The 21,127-nt window shown below is 41.2% G+C and overlaps 1 protein-coding gene across 8 annotated transcripts in view; it reads left to right on the forward strand.

Annotated features, from left to right (window-relative positions):
• The window catches only part of baiap2b (BAR/IMD domain containing adaptor protein 2b), a 78,565-nt gene that overhangs the window by 47,008 nt on the left and 10,430 nt on the right, over positions 1–21,127 (forward strand). For 7 of the 8 annotated variants that reach the window (XM_026177868.2, XM_026177876.2, XM_026177871.2 and 4 more), the window contains 8 exons: positions 446–507; positions 1,404–1,475; positions 2,697–2,834; positions 13,982–14,134; positions 17,118–17,354; positions 18,188–18,392; positions 19,456–19,657; positions 19,986–20,060. In XM_026177868.2, coding sequence (XP_026033653.1) covers positions 446–507; positions 1,404–1,475; positions 2,697–2,834; positions 13,982–14,134; positions 17,118–17,354; positions 18,188–18,392; positions 19,456–19,657; positions 19,986–20,060 — 1,144 coding nt within the window. The remainder of the gene's footprint in view (positions 1–445; positions 508–1,403; positions 1,476–2,696; positions 2,835–13,981; positions 14,135–17,117; positions 17,355–18,187; positions 18,393–19,455; positions 19,658–19,985; positions 20,061–21,127) is intronic. The other variant, XM_080304978.1, reaches the window with a different exon arrangement.

Here is a 21,127-nt window from a genome sequence, read left to right on the forward strand (position 1 = left end):
GTTGTAGTAATACATATGTCTTATTGCAAGGATGAAATACTAAAGATTTTTTCTTTTACCATGCTGTTCCTGTGTGTTTCTTAGCAGTAGTGTTGTAAGCTCTTGGTAAAAGGGAAATCCACATACTTTCAGTAGGTTTCTTGGTTAACACTCTTATTTTTCATTCATTAGCGCATATTTCTCGAGTGCACTTTTAATTTTTGTCACTGTTTTGAGTTTTGTCTGCTTCGTCGATATCACGAGCTGTCTCATTTTGTCCTCTTCCCTCGACACCGTACACCTGTCTCTCATCTGTTTTGCGCAGCTGCATGGTCTCTCTTTTTGCACGATGTGTGTTGCTCTCACACAGAGTTTGAATGATTTAATATCGCTATCTTTTTTCCCCCTCTCCCTCCCCTCCCTTCTCTCTTTTTGTTTATTGTCTTTCTTTGTCTTCTCTCTCCAGGGGATGTGCTCTTTCAGATGGCTGAAGTGCACAGACAGATCCAGATCCAGCTTGAGGAGATGGTGAGCATGTGGTGGTGGTGTTGCTAAAATCAGCAGTTCTTAAGCCTCGAGCCAGACGGATTGTGGGATGGTTGCTTTGGAGTCACACGATATATTTTAACATTTAATACCCAGCAGGACACACTCCCTACTGTACACGAGTAGCTTCTACTGTAAATCCAGTTTCTAATGGCAGCAACTCTCTTTATTTGCTATGGTTTGTTTACTGATACTCTGATATGTAAATTACAGTCATTACAGACTGAAAACATTCTCATTTCACTTCTCCAAAAGGTCTTTATTTGAATCCAGCAAAGAGTAAATTGGCCAATTGTGGCAACATTAGAAGGAAACGCTCAGTCAACAAAAAGAAACAGCGAGGAGCATCCTGTCTTTAATGTTTATGCAAATTGTGTTAAAGGGTATTTTGCAACTGGAATCCTTGATCTTTTGGATAATAGGTGTCAAAGATTCAAGGTAATAATGATATTTTTTTGTGCAGTGGTACAAGATGCAGATTAGAAACTGAGCAAATATTACATTTTTATGCAAATATTTCATTCGGTGCTGACTCTCAGCAAGTTAAATAGAACTTGGGTTATATGAACATATCCAAAGGAGAGAAGGAAGGTCACAGTATATTATGTGCAGAATCCAGTCTATACTGTCCTGTGTTCTCTCAGCTTATACGTGCACACAGGCAGCAAACTCGGTGCACACTGCCAGACACCCTCCTTTATTTGCATTGTAACTGGAAAAGTCTCACACTTCACGGCATTCCTCTGCACCAACACTAACTCATGAGTGACGTTCCTGTTTTAAAAAGAATCTGCTGTGGTTGATCATGTGACTGCTTGAGGTTTCAGTGCATTTTGTTGTTTCTTGCATTGTGTTTGAGGCTTTTCTGTGTCTTGCAGTTAAAGTCGTTCCACAACGAGCTGCTCACAGAGCTGGAGAAGAAGGTCGAGCTGGACGCGCGATATCTGAATGTGAGATTCCCTTCTTCACAAGTCACTAAACTGTGCCGCTCTGATGGGCCTTTCAGCCTCTTCTAGCTTATTGTTTTGGTTTGGCTACACTGTTGCTGTTTAGTTCAAACGCATCACTTTGAAAAATACTTGCTGTGTGCTGTTGGAATAAAAGCTGCAGACTGGTTTAGAAACCACCTGGAGAAACTGGTGGAGACCAAAGCAGCGCTAAAAGAAGACTAACTGATGGACACTAGCTAGCCTTTACTTGATTCAGTCAATTTCATTCATCTCTAAAATGTTGTAGACGTTCATAGACAATGATACCGTTTAGTTACGTCTACCTTGTGCTTTCCTGAAGCATTTCATGGACATTCGTTGGGTACTTCATGTTTCATTTTAAGGAAAAAAAGATCCCGGCTTAATTGCATGAATTTTATGAAAACCACTTGTGATAAGAATTACTGCTTGAGGAGATTCTGATGGCATAATATTCAGATTCATTATGTAACAGGACACCTGCCCCACCACGAGCTTGAATAAAACATCCTGTTGGACCTCTCATGGGAGTGAATTTATGTGGAATACAGTAAGAACCACATTCTCATAAAATCACTGGCTCGGAGTCAAAATGCACTCCTTAATTTTCCACCGGCTTTCATCCAAACCACTGCAGCAAGTTACATAAATCACATCCTATTCTGTCCCGTGAATAGTGAGAAATTCTGGGAAACTGAGGAGTTTTGCACAAAAAGAACAAAATTAAGTGGAGGAATTTATTTGGGGTGATCTGTGTTTGGAATCAGCCCCCAGAGCGTTATGTAATGCTAAACAAAGGGTTTCTAAGCACTCTTGGAGGGCTTTTGGATGAATGTCACTCAAATATGTTTTCAAATATATTTTCAGATATATCATGCTTTAATTTGATTTGCATGTTCCTTTAAGTTGTTAGGAACATATTATATAATGCATACTATTGACATGAACACGCTACAGTTGATGTTGTGATACATACATGTGATACACAAAGAAAAGAAAAGCATCCGATCAGGAAACAAAATATTGGGAGTGAGGAGGAGAAATAAGAGACCTCAGTTCTCCTGTCTCAGTGATGCAGAAGCTGACCACTTGTCAAATAAATGTCTGCCTCTGTCAGTGTGAAACATCATCTGCTGATGCTGACACGTGCGAGCAGCTCTGCTGTGCCCCTGCTGACTTTGTGCTGCCCCCCTTCCCCCCCAGGCTGCACTGAAGAAGTACCAGATGGAGCACAAGAGCAAAGGGGAGAGTTTGGAGAAGTGCCAGGCAGAGCTAAAGAAACTGCGCCGGAAGAGCCAGGGCAGCAAGCACCCGTCCAAATATGGGGACAAGGAGATGCAGGTCAGTGTGTGAGTGTGTGTGTCGGTCAATGTAAATGTGTGCAGCTTCTTCAGTGGATCAATAAAGAAAAAAGCAGATGTCTATGGATCACCAGTATCCGTATGGCTATCTGCAGGACCTCTTTTAAAAAAATGCATGGCAGCATGGCTACAAATGCCAGTGCCAAAAAAATGTGATCCGGCTGGCTTCAGGCCAGCATGTGGCGCAGACAACCTGCCAGTCAGCTTCTGCTGAAAATGTCTGTTTCACATAATTCACTCCATCTTTATTTCAGCAGTGTCAAAATTCAAAACGCCAACAGAGACTTTTAGTGAACTCGTGCTGACTTTTCAGTCTACCACACACTCGGCTCCTCCTGGCTCACAGATGCTTTCCCTCCTCCTGATGGGATTTGAGCCTCAGTGCGCCTAGTAATCCGTGACTGCTGCCGGTGCTGATGGGATAGGACGTGCTGAGCTGAATGGGATGTGGCCCCCGACCGTGCATTCGTGCTTTGTGTACCCGGTCTCTGAGGGGAAGTGGAGATAGCGAATGTTACCACTCAGACAACAACACACAAATTTTAATTGAGACTGGAGTTTTAGTGTAGATCATAAAACAGTAGATGCCAACAGACATAGTAATATTTAGTCTACTCCCCAATAGAGTAGACAAAATAAAGCCATGTGGGTTTTAGACCTACCAGACTGATGATTTGGGTAACGAGCATTATCCTGTACATGCTGTTTAAATGTTGCCTCTAAAGTGTGTATAAAATACCTTAAGAACCCAAATAAAAAGTCTATGGGAAAAAAGTGATGAAACTCTTATATATTATACTAATAAATCAAAGAATCTGTAGAGATGTTGCACCTAAAGAAAAGATCTGACAAAGCAACAGAAGCAAAATAGATGCTGATGCATAAAAATTGCTTATGTCCTGCTAGATTTAAATTTCTGTAAATTAAATTCAGTTTTATTTATATAGCACCAATATAATATGAGCCATGTTAACCAAAGCTAACATGGCTATGATCGCCGGTGTTGCACCAGTTTAAGAAAAAACCAAGCATTATGATAAAAGGAGCTTGACTACATCTATTTGGTAACTGTTCAATGCACTCCCACAACTTTTAATAATTTATCTGTGTCATTAGTTGCTGCACTTATCGGCGTTGCATAATATTTGTTGACAGTATCTAGGCCAGGTGAATGGGTTGAGTGAGGCATATTTCTCTCGTGTCCCGGTAACTGCTTGAGCGGAGGCGTGATTAGACGGTGCAAGTCTCTGCGCTCTCATCTGTAGGTGTTGCAGTGACACATGGTGGGCGTGCCCTCTTATACAACCTGCACAGGAGATGCTGCTGTTAGCTGCTGTGATCTGACAGGCTGATAGAGAGTGAGGATGCAAAGGGAAGGAAGATGATATCCTTTTATGTTCTTATGCTTCTTAGTTAACGTTTGCACACGTATGCAGCCTTATATAGGTTAGCCTTAATTGGCTTCAATCCGGAAATCGCTTTTGTTACAGCTGCAGCGTCATAAAGTCAGTTTCAGGCAGATTTTGCTGTCTCCACAGCTGGCTGTCTGCTTACTCAAATGTCACACACACTTGTTTATGTTTGTATATTTGGGTGTTAGCAATATGCTGAATGTATGATTGATGGACCTCTGAAGCTTATATGTGTTGTCAGCACTTACGATATCAAATTAAACTCAGTGTAAAGGGGAATATGGGGCTTCATCTGCTGACAGCCTGTCAAGCACAAAACAAGTACTCACCTGCAGCTGCACTGGGTAAAAACAGAGGTTCACACGTCTCTTTAGAGGTAATTTCTCTGTCACATCAGCTATTGCTGTTTGAACAGAGCACTGGTCCAAAGTATGTATTGTAAGTTCCCTTCCCCTGAAATGTATTACGGTCATTGTTAGCTGACTTGATACTATTTAGAGATCAGTTCTGGTCCAACTTACAAAAATTTACAGAAAGAGAGGTCATCATATATCATGAAGTCGTACACAATGTGGTTTTAACTAGGGCTGCTCGATTATGGCAAAAATGATAATCACGATTATTTTCACTGAAATTGAGATCACGATTATTTGACGATATTTATTTAACCCTTTAAGACCTACCATAGAACCAAGTCCACCAGAGCTTATATTGTTTTTTTTTTTACATGCTGTAGTGCCATTTGTGGGAGCATTTCAAGTTGCTATACTTCAATACAACTGTTATAGCCCATATTTTAATAATATGTATGCATTAAGTCCATAGTAATTACATAAATTGCAAAAAAGTGCAATAAACTACAAAAAAAATTGAAAATCGTTTTTGTTTTGTTTACATATATTTCTACTTGGAGAAATTTAAGAGGTTTATCCCTCAAAACTTTAAATACAATAAAGTTGCAAAAAATAGTTTAAAACAACAGGAAATTTATTTTGAGCGTCTTCATAGTTTTATTTTGGAGATACAGCAATTTTTATATACTGCAGGAAAAACAAAAAACAATCCTATGATGCAAATTTGCAAAGAAAACAGCACGTGCATCATTTCACTGTGGGAAGTGTTACGAACAGCTGATAGGAACGGCAAAGCGTGTTTCTGGAATATTATGTTTTTGTTCCTGCAAGCGCTTTTTATGCAATTTTTGCAAAGCTATATTTGGAACGAAACCGTGACCGAGGACAAGCTGATGGCATCAGATGTAAGTACAACTCCTCCGGTTTCATATGCAAAACAAATTATTGCGCTAGCTTACACGGTTCAGGTTCTACAGGGATTTAAAAATAGTTACGCAAAACGGAGCGTGCTGCTCTGACCGGATTTAAAGGGTTAACAATGACTTTAAAAAATAATATAAAATAGTGTGCAACACCACTGAAGTTTTTTTTTTTTTAAACTCTCTTTTCAACCAACGGCAGTCACTCTCCAAATAACTTCTGCTTAGCTTTCCGAGCTTCCCTCGGGTCCTCTTAATCAGCGGTCTCCAACCTTTTTTGCGCCACGGACGGTTTATGCCCGACAATATTTTCACGGAACGGCCTTTAAGGTGTCGCGGATAAATGAGGGAGGGGCTAATAATCGGCTCAGTCATTTTTAATGATCGTTGAAAGCCCAGATCGTAATCGTGATTAAAATTCGATTAATTGAGCAGCCCTAGTTTTAACTTATTGTTATACTGCAAAGAAAACAGGGATCAGAGGCTAAAAAGCTAATTGTGCAGCACATATAAAGGCTGAAGAAGTCGCCCTGTGCTGCTCTGTGGGAGCAGCAGGGGAGGTAATTATTGTTTAGTTGTTAGTGTTGCCGCAGTGGATGGCTGCTGGAGCATGAAGGGGGCGGCCAAGTCGGTCGTTCCAAAAATCGATACGGGGGGCTGGGTGGGGGGGTTCAGCTGCAGCATGAGGAACACCAGCACAGGGTCTGTCATTCCCTCTGGGCCTTAATGTATTATTGGGTGTGAAAGCTCCGAGCAAGAGCAGCCACGTCTTCACCTTTTGAGTATGCTAGCATGTACTGTGGACCTCCTGACTAGCCTTAGCACAGTCAGAGGGCAACAGCATGTTTAAAAAGCCAGATTCTTGTTGTGCATCATAAGGGCTCTCGTGGGAATCAGGTCTTGGCAGGAACAAGTGACACCAGGCAAAGGTGAAACACAGATCTGCCTTTTTGTAGCATGGCATACAGCAAGGATCTGGGTGTTTTCTGGCAGCAGCAAGCTTGAAAGTTTGCTTACTTCCTTCCATGAAATGAGGCCATCACTACAGCATCCTCCACTGTCTAACTTTTAATTAAATGATGGCACAGCTCACTGGTGCCTTCTAGAGCAGCGAGGAAGAGAAAACACAGATTAAAGTAACTGCCGCTCGTTCCTCCAGCTCAAGACTGATGTTAATATTAAAGCGGGCAGTTCTCAGGGGCAGCAAAACTTCTCTTTAAGCACAGCACACAGTCTGATGTGTTTGTTATTTGGACTCTAGGTTTAGGTTATGCTCATTAGAACAGTTTTATTCATCCTCCAGTTTAACATTATCATGTTTCAATGGAAAGAATATCAACATCAGTACTTCACATTATGATTAATGCTGCAAGAGTTACAAGGTCAGTACATTTGCAGAATCCCAGGATGATAAGAAGAGAAATAAAATGTTTTTTAAAAAAGCTGAATAGAATAAAAAAGAAACCATTTTCTTCTCCTTTGATATTCATGAACTCTAAACTCAGGAAAACACTGAATATAAAACAACATAACTGAATAATCTTCAGTAATTTAGCAATAGTTGTATCGTCATCCTGTCAAATATGAGCGTTAGTGAGTTGTTTTTATTTTAGATTATTGTAAATAAATATACTCTGTGCTTTTTATGCTAGTTTTTACAAAACAAGACTGACATGGCCTTTTACTACTTTTAGAGACAGTACTAGTAATAAAAGTATTTGATGAATTTGCATTATAATTAGCCGTAATCGAGTCGCACTGGCACTTGAATGAAGTCTCGTCGGTGGTCTCTCATCAGCGCAGAGCCATTTCCCTTTATACGCTTGTTCGACTCACTGCGGTCTCCTAAATCATCGATGTCCTACTGAGAAAAATACACCAGCATGCTTTTCCACACTTTTCTGAAGAAAGTCTCGTCTTTCTGAGATCTCTTCTGTTTGGGGCCAACTCTGAATCTTCCCACACTGATTGATTGCAGAGACTTCAGCTCGTCCATTTTATGTGCAGCTTACAGAAACTGTGAGATGACCACGCTTAGGACACAGATCGTTCGTGTGTTTCATAAAGGGACAGAACATATCTGCAGACACTTGTTTAATGCATATTTCTGCATATTGAGCAACGATGTCACAGATATTCACATTAATCAGCAGTAACACCAATCAAAACTACAATCTCATCATGAGAGGAATGCGAGGCTGATGAGAGGTAAGTGAGAACTGTGCATAGTTAAAACCTTTTTCTTTGTTTCTGTGTGTGTTTATTTTTTTATGGGCGTCTTGTTGAAGATAAGAGGAAGTCAGCTCGTAGCCAGCTTGGCTGTGATTAATGATCTCCCTCTGCCGCTTGTGTGCTCTTGTTCTTCACGTGTAAACACACTTAGCTGGCTCCATCAGACACATTTCTGCGTTACATAACCAGGCTCAGTTGATAAGTCGCTTTAATGGAAATGTTACGAATGGAAAGAGATGCGGTTGTTTCTACATTTATGTGCCGACGCTTTTTTGTTGTGATCATTTCAGATGCAAAGAATAGAATCGCACCCTTTGCTCACATTACAATACTGATTTCTGATCAGCTGTAAAACAGACACCAAATATAGCATGAAATACAAATAGGTTATATACTGTAAATGTAATTATAGTTTAATAACTCTGAACCCTGCTTGTTAGATATCATACGCTACTTTCTGATATCCGAGTTCAAAACTATCCTGCTAATATCCAAAATTACAGCATAAACGGTATATAAACGATGGGCATAGCAACCACGATGTCACCCTTTCTGTTTTCAGCTATAAATTTACACCTGCTGACTTCGAGGGAATTATATTTGGATGATTTCTAACTTAAAAAAAATAAAAAACATTGCTTGTGGCTAGGTCCATCTTTTATGTACCGTCTATAGGATCAACTCCCTTTTGGGGATTTTATTATTGTTATTATTATTATGTTGTTGTTGTTGTTAGAAGTCTGCCACATGTATCTGATAACCAGGTTTTATTTGAAACACATATGCTGTAGGCCTTCTACTCATGAAGATGGGACCTTACTATTTGGGTTTCTTATGACTAGGATCAGCGCTGAGACATCAAAATCAATTTCATTTTATTTTTATGGCTGGCAGGCTCCTCTGGAGGGAGTTAACACAATAGTCTGTTATTACTTTCGCCCTTTTGGCAGTTTGCGTTTACTTTCCTCTCAGTGAGACACAGAAAGCTTTAGCTGTAAGAGCTGGATGTGGAGGTAGTCTTTAACCTCTCCATGTAATGAATGAATTTACCTACAGCCGTACACTGCTTAACATCCCTCTGCGCAGCTCGGTGTCATTTTGAAGAAAACGCTGCAAACGGTACCGATAAGCTTTTTGAATGGCCGTTTCCACCACAGACAGACATGTTTCATACTCAGCAGAGTTTTTGCACCAGTGATTTAGACCATCTTTAATGTGAAAACTCGGTGATTACTTGGACACCATCTCCCTCTGTGCACAGGCCTTAAATGCTGATCGGGCTCACTGTCAGCAGAAACCAGAAGCAGTGTTTGGCCAGATTTATATTTGTGTAAAGGCGGAGCTTTTGGGTGAAGAGTGGCTGATTGGCAGTAACATGAAAAGCAAGTAGGAATCTAATTAGGGCTCCATATCTGAGGGTGATCAGGCTTAATGTAGTGAAGCTGCATGAATAATGGAGAAGGAGCTGTGGTGAAGAAATGCACTTGGATGTGCAGTATATCAATTATCCAGGGATGCTTTTATAAACATTTGCATCCTATATTCCATATACGTTCCTTTCTCATGCATATGCAATGGCAGCATAAGGATTATTTAAGATATAACAGAATTCATGATCTGAGAGATTACATTGACATACTCCTCGTTTATTCAAGGTTTTGGTCTTTTCGAGGAGGTTAAAGTTTTATTTTGATTCTTCTACTGTAGCTACACTTGATTTTTCTACTTGTCATTGTTTCGGCCTACTTAAATGTAATTATTATTACATTATGCAATATTATTATGATGATGATAAACCAAAAAGCTGCTGTTGCCAAATATTTCCCCCCTTCCTTATACAGTCTCTTTAGATAGATCAACCATGTGTAAGTACAGTATGGCTTTTTAAACTAGGTTTTAATACCAGACCCGTTATAACGCAGTACGTCTGCAATAAATCCTAAATAGAATAAAGAAAATGAGTTATGCCCCAAAACACATTCAGGGACTACAGTTTAGTCTAAGCTTGCAGCCCTTTATGTCTACATGCTGTGAGTAAAGGATCTTAGAGGAGGAAGGCTTTAGGCTTCAGATAGAGGAGACCGGTTTGGCAGCTTCTGCTAATTAAATGTCTCCTTTTACGTTTTTCGGTTTCCTTTTGAGTTCACATGGCATTCTAGGAAGATGACATAATCACGAGGAATTCAGTAAATAAACAAGTGACCTCCTCGGTAAACCGCAGATTTATTTCCTGTAACTCTTAAAGAGTAAAATTCTCAGGAAATCAGGCAGAGAGCTGACGGAGGGGGAAACCGCTCCGTCAGTCACTTCCCGGTGATTGACTGCACCCTTCTGGCCGCTCTAACCTCGCGACGGTCGGAATGCGATACCTGCAAGCGGCTCCACCTCCGCTGTTTTTATGACTCATGAATGGCCTTCATCTTCCTCTGCTGCTGCCACTTTTTTGTCACCATTTATTATTCCAGTGTGGGTGATTGGTGCATGTTCAGCCTTTGTTCGCCTACATAAACAACTTTGTTTAGTTCTAAGAGATTGCTCTTTTCTGCTAAATAACCAGATTCAGCCACATGAATGTCTTTATTGTGTAGCACTGAGTTTTACCACCTGCCTATGAGGAGTGCACAGAGCACATTATTCACCCCATCACAGAAACTGGGTGGTGAAAAAGGCTCATAATTAATGGGTATATGTTTCACTTTTGGAAAAAAGGATGATTTTAGCATGAGCAGTCATGCTTTCTGTCTTTGGTTAAACTATAGATACTTGTAGACAGTATCTTACATAGTATCCAGTTTTTAACAAAAGAGTTGCTTTATTTTTGTCAACTTTTAAGCCACAGTGGATCATCTCTCTTCATTTCATCCTGTCACACAAACCCTCGACATGTCTCCCTTCATTACATCCATGAGTCTTCTCTGAGGTCTTCCTCTTTTCCATCTTTAACACTATTTGTCCAGTATATCCACCCTCCCTCCTCTGCAAATGCCCAGACCATCTCAGCCATCCCGCTCTAACTTTGTCTCCAAAGTAACGGATGCTCTTTTACTAATATTTTGTTTTCATTTTAACCGGAAATTGGTGATAATTAACATAAAACCTAGACGTAGAAGAACAAACAAAAAGTTGGCTGAACTTTGATTAAAATGCAAAAGAAAACCGAGCTTGTGTCTCTTCGTGTGGTAGGATTTAAACCCCCAACCAGAATTTAAATAGTTCAGATGTCCAAAATCTTTGTAATATATGTCACAGGAATAGATTATATGCATATTTTTCATGACTGCACTCAACCTAGTCTCCGGCACAAATGGGGCTCTGTGCTTCCAACTGTAATCACTTTGTAGTGAAGAGTGAAAGGATGAGATTAATTGCTGGTTGTCTGCAGCTGTTGCCACATCTTACCTGTCAGTCGGGGTCTATTAGACTCATTAAACACCAACACCAGCACAGACAGCCGATCGCTGTGAATGTGTCTTCTTCCTGAAGACCAGTGACCGTCTGTATGAAGACACAGGTTCAGTAAGGAGTGGAGATGACATAGATCAAATAATCATACCATACTCTTATTTATTCCTACTTTTATTACAGTCATAATCTCGACAGAGTTTTAAAGCACTCGCAGTGATAAAGTGTGTAAATGACCCCCAGTGAAGGATTATCGTAAAGCTAACGAGCATATGTAGTTAAGGTTCGGCACAGTATTACACTGTAATAAACACTGCGTGGCTATGAGAGTGTTATTGGTTAAAAAGCAGGAAAAATAAATATTTCTAGAGTTAGTCGGTTCCATAGAGAACTACAAGCCTAAACAATTAAATGCATGATGAACCACTCTCTGCAAAAGCCCTCACTTAACTCCTAAATGTAACATCAGCAGATAGAAAATCCACCACTGCTTATTTCACAATAATGTCTTCACGGCCAATTTTCTCAATAAGGACGAGCAGAAGTGAAAGCCTTCCTGTTTTAATGTTGATCTCTGTGCATTAGATTGCGTGATAGTGTTATTTTGGTGCCTGCACATTTATTTCCACAGATGATTTTTAATTAAATCTCTCAGCCGGCAGAGCGCTATGGCTACATTTTAATTGGAGCACTTACTATTTAAAGGATGAGCTAAAGCTTTACATGAACACAAGCTTACTGTGACGATATTGTTCAGTTTTGCTTTTAAAATTTAGATTTTCTTTAATAATTCAGCAAATTCTTATTTCTATTCAATTATATACAGAAAAAGTCTGAAGAAGCTTTTTTAAAGAGTCAGAAAAGAGTCAGCTTTCCCCTTTGTCACGAGGTTGTTGCCACAGAGAGTAGCTCCACGTGTGTTTTACACCAGACGCTCTTCCTGACACAACCCCAAAAGGGATTTTTGGCACAGATAAAACAAAAATGAATATCATGTCAATAAAATACATCTACAGTGTGAAAAATCAGTTTAACTGGAGTGAACCAGTTTAAAGAGCTGTGAAAACACAAACTATGGACAAAAGTGGTCGAGGGTCAGGTAATGACGTGAATTAATAGTACCTAAACGGGGCTCAGGTTGCTGTGAGAAGGTTACGCGAGCTTATAGCAGCACAACTAAGGGATGGTTTAGGGTGACCTGATCCAGCCCTAATTATAAGATTTATCCAGAAGGAACGTTTTGAGGCTAATCTGGAGAAGAGGGTGTTTGTTTGGTGATCCCAAACCGGTTCCATAGGAGACGGGTCTGAGCTGAAGGCTCCGCCTCCCATTCTACTGTTAGAAACTCGAAGAACCCCAAACCAGCCCGCAGTCTGAGAGCAAAGTGCTCTGTTGGGATAATATAGCACTATGAGGTCTTTAAGATATACTGAGGCCTGATCATTCAAGGCCTTGCATGTGAGCAGAAGGCTTTTAAATTAAATTCTGAATTTAATAGAAAGCCAATAAAGAGAAGCTAATATGGGAGAAATATGCGCTCTGGTACTCTCGCTACAGCGTTCCAGATCAACTGAAGGCTTTTCGGGGAGCTTTTAGGGCAACCTGATAACAAAGAATTCAAGCAGTCCAGTAAATTTCAGCTTTGCATAAAATACTTCAGATGATTTCTTTTTATACATTCAGTTTCCCATGCTGTCGGTAAGTGTGATGTTGATGGTGAGGCAGGAATATTTTCTAAAGAACACATGATTATGCTTCATTAAAGGACTAATTAGTACATCTGGTGCTGCTTAGTGTGTGATGGTGGTTATAGCGCAGTGTTAGGTCATTTAAGTGCTGCTTTCTCTTTTTTAAAAGCTCCAGTCTGCCATCCACAGCACTGGTGCTAGTTCAAACAGCCAGTTGCACATGACAGTGCGTAGGCTTCTAAGTTTCCCTGCAAACCACCGAGCTGCGGTCATTAACGCCTCATCCAGGAGCTCCTTGCTGTCTGGCACTCAGAGAATGTTGTTTCACATTATGTGACACCGTGGGAATCTGAATGTTTTCACTTACGTAAGCGAGCCTGCGTTCATTCTAATTTTGCCTTTGTGTGCCTCAAGGTGATTGTGGATGTGGACGAGTGGCTCCACTTGTTTGGTGGAGAGGAGCCATTCTGCACCCTTACGCAGTACAAGCACTAAATGGACTCAGTGGGCTGAGCCGGTGAAGGAGGTTGAATGAGTTTAAAAGCTCGATATAGCTTGGAAAGAGCGGATTTCAACTAATCTGCGGGAAATTTAGAGCACCAGTCACTGTGATCACATAATAGATATGTGATCAGACAGCCTGAGGGGCCTGACTTCTTTCTGTCTAATTCACGGTTTTCAGGTCTGATGTGCTGTGACATTTTCGATTTAATTTTCAAGGCGGCACACGAAAGCCCAATTTGTCTGCTTTTTATATGTCATGATTGTGATGTATGATGCCTGAGCCATCGAAATTCTGTCCATTATCTGAAGTCATTTAAAGCTTTGATTGTTAAACGGTTGATTCACCCACTTCACATAACAGTTTTCGGGGGTTTTGAGAATAATCAAGACACCGCATCCCTGAACTTCTGTAAAAATACATTTCTGGAAAGAGATTTTGTTCTTAAAAACTTACTCCAGAGTGTATCAGTTTATTAATCACCGGAGTAGATGTTGCGCATTTCCAGTCCAGTTTATGGCGTCCTACTTTTTCCTTGAAACTTGTATTATCAGTCGAGTGTCTGGATTAAGATTGTCCTCCATGTTTTTGTTTCATGTGCTTTCTTTTTGCTCCTAGTATGTGGAGGCCATCAGTAATAAGCAGAGTGAGCTGGATAACTACATCGCTGAGGGCTACAAGAACGCTCTGTCTGAGGAGAGGAGGAGGTACTGCTTCCTGGTGGACCGTCAGTGTGCTGTGGCCAAAAACAGCAGCGTCTACCACAACAAGGTGAGAAGATATTTGATATGTTTGAATTGCTGTTGCTCCTACAACACCATCATTTATGTTGTTCCAAAACCTGAAAAAACAAGAACTTTTATAGGTTTTAAAAGTTTTAGTTTTTTTTAGTTATCTTTGTTTTTACAGTCACAAGGCTGTGACATCACAACAACACGATTGGTCTTCTCACTGACTGTTGGTCGTGGTAGGACCACATTCATAGCTCACTGGTAACTGAGGCATTTCCCAATAAGGGTAGCAGGCTAAAATGCTGTTTTAGGACTTCCAGTTGTGTAACAGGTTTGTGTTATTGTAGGGTCTTTAACTTCCAATGTAAATCGCCTTGAGGCAACTGTTGATGTGATTTGGCGCTACTGTATATAAATAAAAATAAATAAAATTGAGCTTTGGGGCTTTATCAGCTTTATATTTGTATTCCTGGAAAGAAATGATGATGCGCAGATCAAAATAATCATTACTTATCTCATAGTGAGTCTTTATGCAGCCCCTCAGTTTATCTTCATCATCTTAAAAAAGATGTTTACCTTTAAGTTGTTACAACTTTAGGACCACCCAGCTTCAACCTTATTGTTTGGCTTCAGAGCCTCGGCGAAAGTATGAATGTATGTTCCCACTTGTTTGGTGGGGAGGAGCCATTCTGCACCCTTACGCAGTACAAGCACTAAAGCACTAAAATCCAATATTTCACTCCAAATGAATGATCATGTTTTCTGCCACTTTTACCGCACATACCGTACAAGCTGTGATAGGAGACGTGTGCCGCTTTATCGTCTTCCTTTACCAATCGCGGTGACCTTCTGCATTTTTCATGTATTAATTCCATGAAAAACCCTAAAGACGCCTCAGATGCATCAGCCAATCACGACTCCTGTATCGCACTCCCTCACAAATGGTAAAATGTGAAAATGTCCGTTTCCTGTTTTGTCTGTTTTGTACAAATGTAAAATGTCAATTATTTTTAAAAAAAAAGTAGCAAAGGGAAGTGCGAGAGGATGTAGAAGAGGAGGATGGGAGGGAGTGTGGAGGTCGGTGGGAGGGAGAGTGACCTACTTCTGCAAGAACACTTGGTTCAGACTCACTGTGTGTGGGTGTGAAGTGTCTGAATGGGTGATTGATAGACAGAGGGAGGAAGCACAGAACACAAACTGCTGCTGTGATGATAAAACAGCCTTAAAAAAACGTCTTAGAGGAGTTCACATTAATACTTATTTTTGAAAAAACGGTTCCCACTTTCAGCTTTATCAGTGGATGTGAGGCTCTGAAAGACTCTGATAGTTGAATTAAACTCATGTGGTGATGATAATAATCATTTGTAGTCACCCTATTTATTTAGATTTATATAAATGTATTTTTGGGTGGTTGTGAAGCTCAGGACCAGGTAGTTGCTTCAGACTCAGGGAAGCAGCTGAGGTATCACTATGTCGCCGTTTCTTTGGTTGTAAGAGTATTAGAAATGAAATGTAATCCTAAGTTATTGCTGCTTCGCTCCACTGAACTGTTGAAACCCTGCAGGTCCGGTACTTCTTAGTTACCCTCAGGAGTACATGTACTGTGAGATGACTGCTGAAGCTCTCTGTTACTTTGGGAAATCTCGTGTTTTATTAGTTACTGTAGGCGAGCGGCTCTCTCGTGCTGTTGTCAATCAGCCGAAAAGAAAGAATGAAAGAAAACAGAGCCGCCTTCTCCTTGTCGATTTCTGTCATCACTGCTAAAGCTCTGCCCACCTACGCTCCACCTTAACTATGTGAAAAGCTTAGATTGTTATGACTCATCTTTTTCGCCAACATCCACATGAACCGAGAGAGAGTTTGATGAAAACACAAAGCTTTGCGTGGGTCATACTTCATTCATCGCAATTTCACTGATGCAGGTACAAAAAGGAAGCGCTAACAGTGTTTCCTTCTGACCTGCTTTGTTCAGTGATAATTTAAGTCCCCTGAAACAACAAAAGCTGCATTAACTGTGGATAATCTACGTATGTTGTGTACTCACAGCCTTATAGCCACAGGTGGCGTGAGCTGACACGGCCGTCTCTGAGCCCTACGACCAAACTCTCCGTAGAGAACAAGTTTGAATCGCCACTTACATGATGTCACTTTATCAGTGCGAATTAGTTCTTGCTGCACTTTTTTTCCCTTTGTGTATGTGTGAGTTTGTTTGATCATCCAACCCACACGCAGACACCTGACACTGTGGCCCACATGCACTCAGCGGGGCCAGACAACCTTGGAACCACGCTGTGTTTATCCTCCACACCAGCCTGGCATGGTTAAAAGCTGTTTGCAGAGCAGATTCTGCTCGCCGTCTTTCTTTATTCATGAAAACTCAGAACTTCATCATTTATTCACTGATGACAAATGCAAATGAGAAGTATCTTTATGTAACTGAACTACTGTATAATGTATGGCTTCTCATCCCTGGTGGCCTGCGCTGACTGCGTGTTCTTTTTCCTTTTCCCTTTTCCTTGCATCACCTTTTTGTCTGCTCGGATTATGTAAAAAAAAAGTGTTGTTATATTGATGCCTACAGGGGAAAAACACTTACAGAAGCGGCTTTATTTCAGAAGGTAAACAAACTAGAGAAATATATGTACACCCACAGCAAACAGGGGCAAGCGCTGCTCCCAAAAAAACAGAAAAATTAACAACTCACGCTGTGGAGCTCCAGCTTTACCTGTTTATTGCGCCACAAAAAAGTGATATTCACAGCACATCTGTGAGCTTTTTTCCTCTTTTTGTCAGCCAGGTTTTTTCTTACAAATAAGAAATATTTTATTTCTTTCTGGAATATTACATAACTGCTTAAGTGGCATACGGCGCATGTGCAGAAGAAGTTGTAAAGTGAGTAGTGACTTTGGCGGATCCGCTGCGCTCTGCTAGTACCCTCTCATTTCCTTTCAGCTACAGATTCAAATGATTTAAAACTTACACATTATTTTGACTACCAAGTATTTCTCATCTCTTTCTTTCAGGGGAAGGACCTTTTAACTCAGAAGATCCCACTGTGGCAGCAGGCTTGTGCTGAGCCCAACAAACTGCCAGACCGTGCCATGTTTCTGGCCCAGCAGATGAGTGGTGCAACGGGCACCATGCCTCCTGGTGCTCATCACCCCGGCCTTCCCATCTCTGAGCCTATTCCTGGTGCTAAACCCCTGCCAGTGCCTCCAGAGCTGGCAGCCCTCAGGGCCAGCGGTGGCATGGGACAGCAGGTGAGTTCTTCTTCTGGCCTGATTTAGTTTGCCAAACACTGGTACACCCGTGTGCTTTGTTTCTTCACGCTCACTTACATGTTAGAAATAAACATCTGTTACTATTGTGTTCCAGTGAGCTCGCTGTGGGCTTGTTGTGATAGAGATTCAAGCTTAGACTACAATGTACAATAGACTGTATGTAAAAGATGGGTGTAGCCACCATGATGTCACTCACTGGTTAGTGAATTTCCATGAAGTCTTCTGCTGTTTTCACTGTTTCTAGCCATTGGAAAACAGCACAGTTCAAAGAGTCGCCCCCTGCAGGCAGTTAGAAAAAATGCACCCAGAAGCTATGTCAGTCTTTTTTTAAAGAGTTTTCGGTTATGGACACTTTCTAACTCTTGAGGTTTGAGAATGAGCGGTCAACTGCATCGGGGAATCCCTCAACACATCCTCACAAAATCTGGGTCAAGGGAAATGAAATCATTTGGTCCTTATATCCTCAGGCTCTTTGGCACCCTGCCCCCTTCCTTCTCCTCCTGCAGGCTCAAAAATGAACACAGACTTTCAAGATTCAAAGACTTCATCATTTTAATTACGGTGGTGCAGATTAGTAGAGTTTTATAACGGCAGACTAAATATACTTTGAAATTCTTTTTGCCGTCTCCCAGCTACTCCTTAAGCTTATCTTCAAATCAGCGTGAACTCAAATAGTGTTTTCACTAATCACAATTTCATGACCCAGATCTGCTCTCCTCCTTCATTATCACTAATGAGCTTCAAGATGTTGCGTAACAGCCTTTTGTGACGTAACGAGAAAAAATGTTTGCATTTTAATTGCCTGCATGCAGAGGCTGATGGGAGGTGTGGAAGGAGGGATGCCTGTGATGAATGGTACGGCCGGCGTTCATGGAGGAGAAGACTACCAGCAGTGGATGGAGGGCAAAATCGCCCAGGGCAAAGCCTCACCGCAGACTCAGCGGCACGGAGGCGAGGTGTACTCCAACACCCTACCTGTGCGCAAGGCCGCCCCAGCCAAGAGCAAGACCACACTGAGTAAGGACACACACTGTGGGCTACATTTATTCTGTCGTGGTGTTTAATCTAACATGTCCTGGCAATAATCACACTAACGCTGCACTTTTCTGCTGAGCAAGGATGCTGATGAAAGGACTCATTAACTGACTTCATAATCCTAAATGTATTTTAAAATTAAGAAAGGCTCAAAAGACTATATGTAATATAAAAGTGGCAGACACTTTCTCCAGTCCTGCATGGCTGTTTTAGTTTTAGAGAACATTTGCAGTTTGGTTCAGTCTTATCAGCCTTATTTCAGCCCCAGCTCTAGCAGCTCGTTTCACAAAGAAAGCTCCACAGTGTCTCTCTGCACAGCAATAAACAGCAAAGTGACGACGAGACTTAGCTTCAAGAAGAAAGGAACCTCTAGCAGTCACATATAAAGCAGTCAGATATAGGTGAAAACACAAAAGAGCAAAGTCTGAGGAAAAAACAACATAATTACAGCAGTAATATTCAAGAGGATAGAAAACGGCACTCCAAATAAATGGTTCTCTTTGTTTCCGGCAGCTGGATATATGAAAAGACCATCGTTTGCTTGGCAGAATATTGTGAGCCAGTGTTATTTCAGGGCGGTGAGTTTGCCAGCTTGTTGTGGAGTTGTTCTGCTGTTTAGTGGCAAAATGAAAATATCTCGAAAAGCAAATTTAACTTGGCATTCAGCGTGCTTTTAATCACAGTGAATGTACTGGAAGGTATATTTCCAGAAAAGAATTACTGCATCTCAGATATAGAAAAAGCTAATGAGATGACCCGGCTGCCACACACATGCTCGGTGCCGTTTTAATAAGAAAGAGGCCAAAGCAAGTGGGAATAGAAGGAGATGTGATAATAAAACCAAAGTAAGACGGTACATTTCTGAGTAAAAATAGATTCAGAGGAGAATATTTCACAAAAATGTGAATAATATAAAAATCTACATTGAATAAAATCCCTGTAGACATTCTATATGTTTCAAGCATCGTTAAGGGCTTTGTAGCAAAAACTGAAGTTTATGGCAGTGTGATAACAACTCTCTTCCTCCTCCTCCTCATCTCCACAGCAGAGACCCGCACGCTGCCCCGGTCCAGCTCCATGGCAGCAGGTCTGGAGAAAAACGGAAGAACTCGTGTCCAGGCCGTCTTCTCCCATGCTGCCGGTGACAACAGCACGCTGCTTAGCTTCGCTGAGGGCGACGTGATTACCCTGCTGGTACCCGAGGCCCGTGATGGCTGGCACTATGGAGAGAATGAGAAGACAAGGATGTGAGTGCAAAATGAAATGCAGCAAAAAAAGCGACAAATGCAGTTCTGTCAGGATCACTGTAGTCAAAGCTGAGTCGTTATTTCCACCTGCAGTGATTTATATTCGGCCCACTTGGAGAGAGGAGTGACAGAATAGAGGAATCTGCGACAAACAGACATAATGTTAAATAAGTCAGAAATGGCATGATCAGCATGAAGTGGAGGAGCTGGGGCGAAGAAGGGTTGCAAAGTGGGTTGCAGCGGCAACTGCAGACTGTAGGTGAACAGGTCAGCCAATGCTGTGCATTAGATTTTTGTGTTGTTTATATTTGATGTCCTCCTTCTGCAGGCGTGGCTGGTTTCCCTTCTCCTACACACGGGTGATCACTGAAGGAGACTCTATGCGGCAACTTCGAGTACACAAGTGGGTGTTTGCACTTTGCAGACTTCATTGTTTTGAATGCATAATCAAACTGAATGTTATTAAGTTAAATATTAATATTATTCACAGAAACTTAATGATTTTGTTGGTTAACCTGCCAGATCTCCTTTACCAGTAGAGTTGGGGTTTTTACATAAATATTAATGTGAGATGTTACTCCTTACTCGGGCAGCGGGGTGGAGCTGCGTTGTATTACAGCAATGATGTAATTGTGCCCATGTACAGTGCTTGTGAGTCCATCAAATGCACTGAAGCATTTTTCAGAAGCATCCCAGAAACGGCTCTCTGTTCTGTGCGGCACAAAATGCACAGCGAGTGTATTTTGGCCAAAGTCATGTCAAACTGCACAGAACAGATGAAATGGGCAGGAAAAGCATTAGGAAGCTGATCAATTTTCAAAATAAAAGACCCTGGCTAAAATCTTCTGAAATGCTTTGGTTGGGATTTGATGCTGTGTGAAGGATGACACAAACCCCACCGAAGACGAAGCATCCCACACACAAAAAATGCACTTAGGAGCTGGTGAAAGCCTCTGTCTGCTGAACGTAGTCACACATCGATGAAGCAATGAGCGAGGAGGGGAGGGAGGTGGTCTCACACACACACACACAACCCCGTTCAGCTATCCTAGTGAGGACCTTCATTGACATAATGCTTTCCCTAGCCCCTTACCCTAAACCTAACCATAACCTAATTGTAACCCTGACACTAAAACCACATTTTGAGCCTCAAAAATGGCTTTAAATGCCTTTGTGAGGACCAGGTTGTGTGTCCTCACAAGCAGTTTTCAGTCCTCACAAAGATAGCTAGACAGGAACACACACACACACACACACAAACAAACATAACAAACTCTATATACAAATATCAGACTCTAGGCTATACTGCCTCAAAATAACACTGCGATATGACGTACTCATACTGGGAACAGTAATGCATGTTATTGTATTACATTGCATAAATATAATGTGATTGCACTGCCCCAGCACTCAAAATGATATTGTACCTTGCAGCAAAAGTAAACCAATCATGAAAGTACTTCCAAAATC

This window comes from Astatotilapia calliptera, chromosome 8 (genome assembly GCF_964374335.1).
Source record: "Astatotilapia calliptera chromosome 8, fAstCal68.1, whole genome shotgun sequence".
Lineage (NCBI taxonomy): Eukaryota > Metazoa > Chordata > Actinopteri > Cichliformes > Cichlidae > Astatotilapia > Astatotilapia calliptera.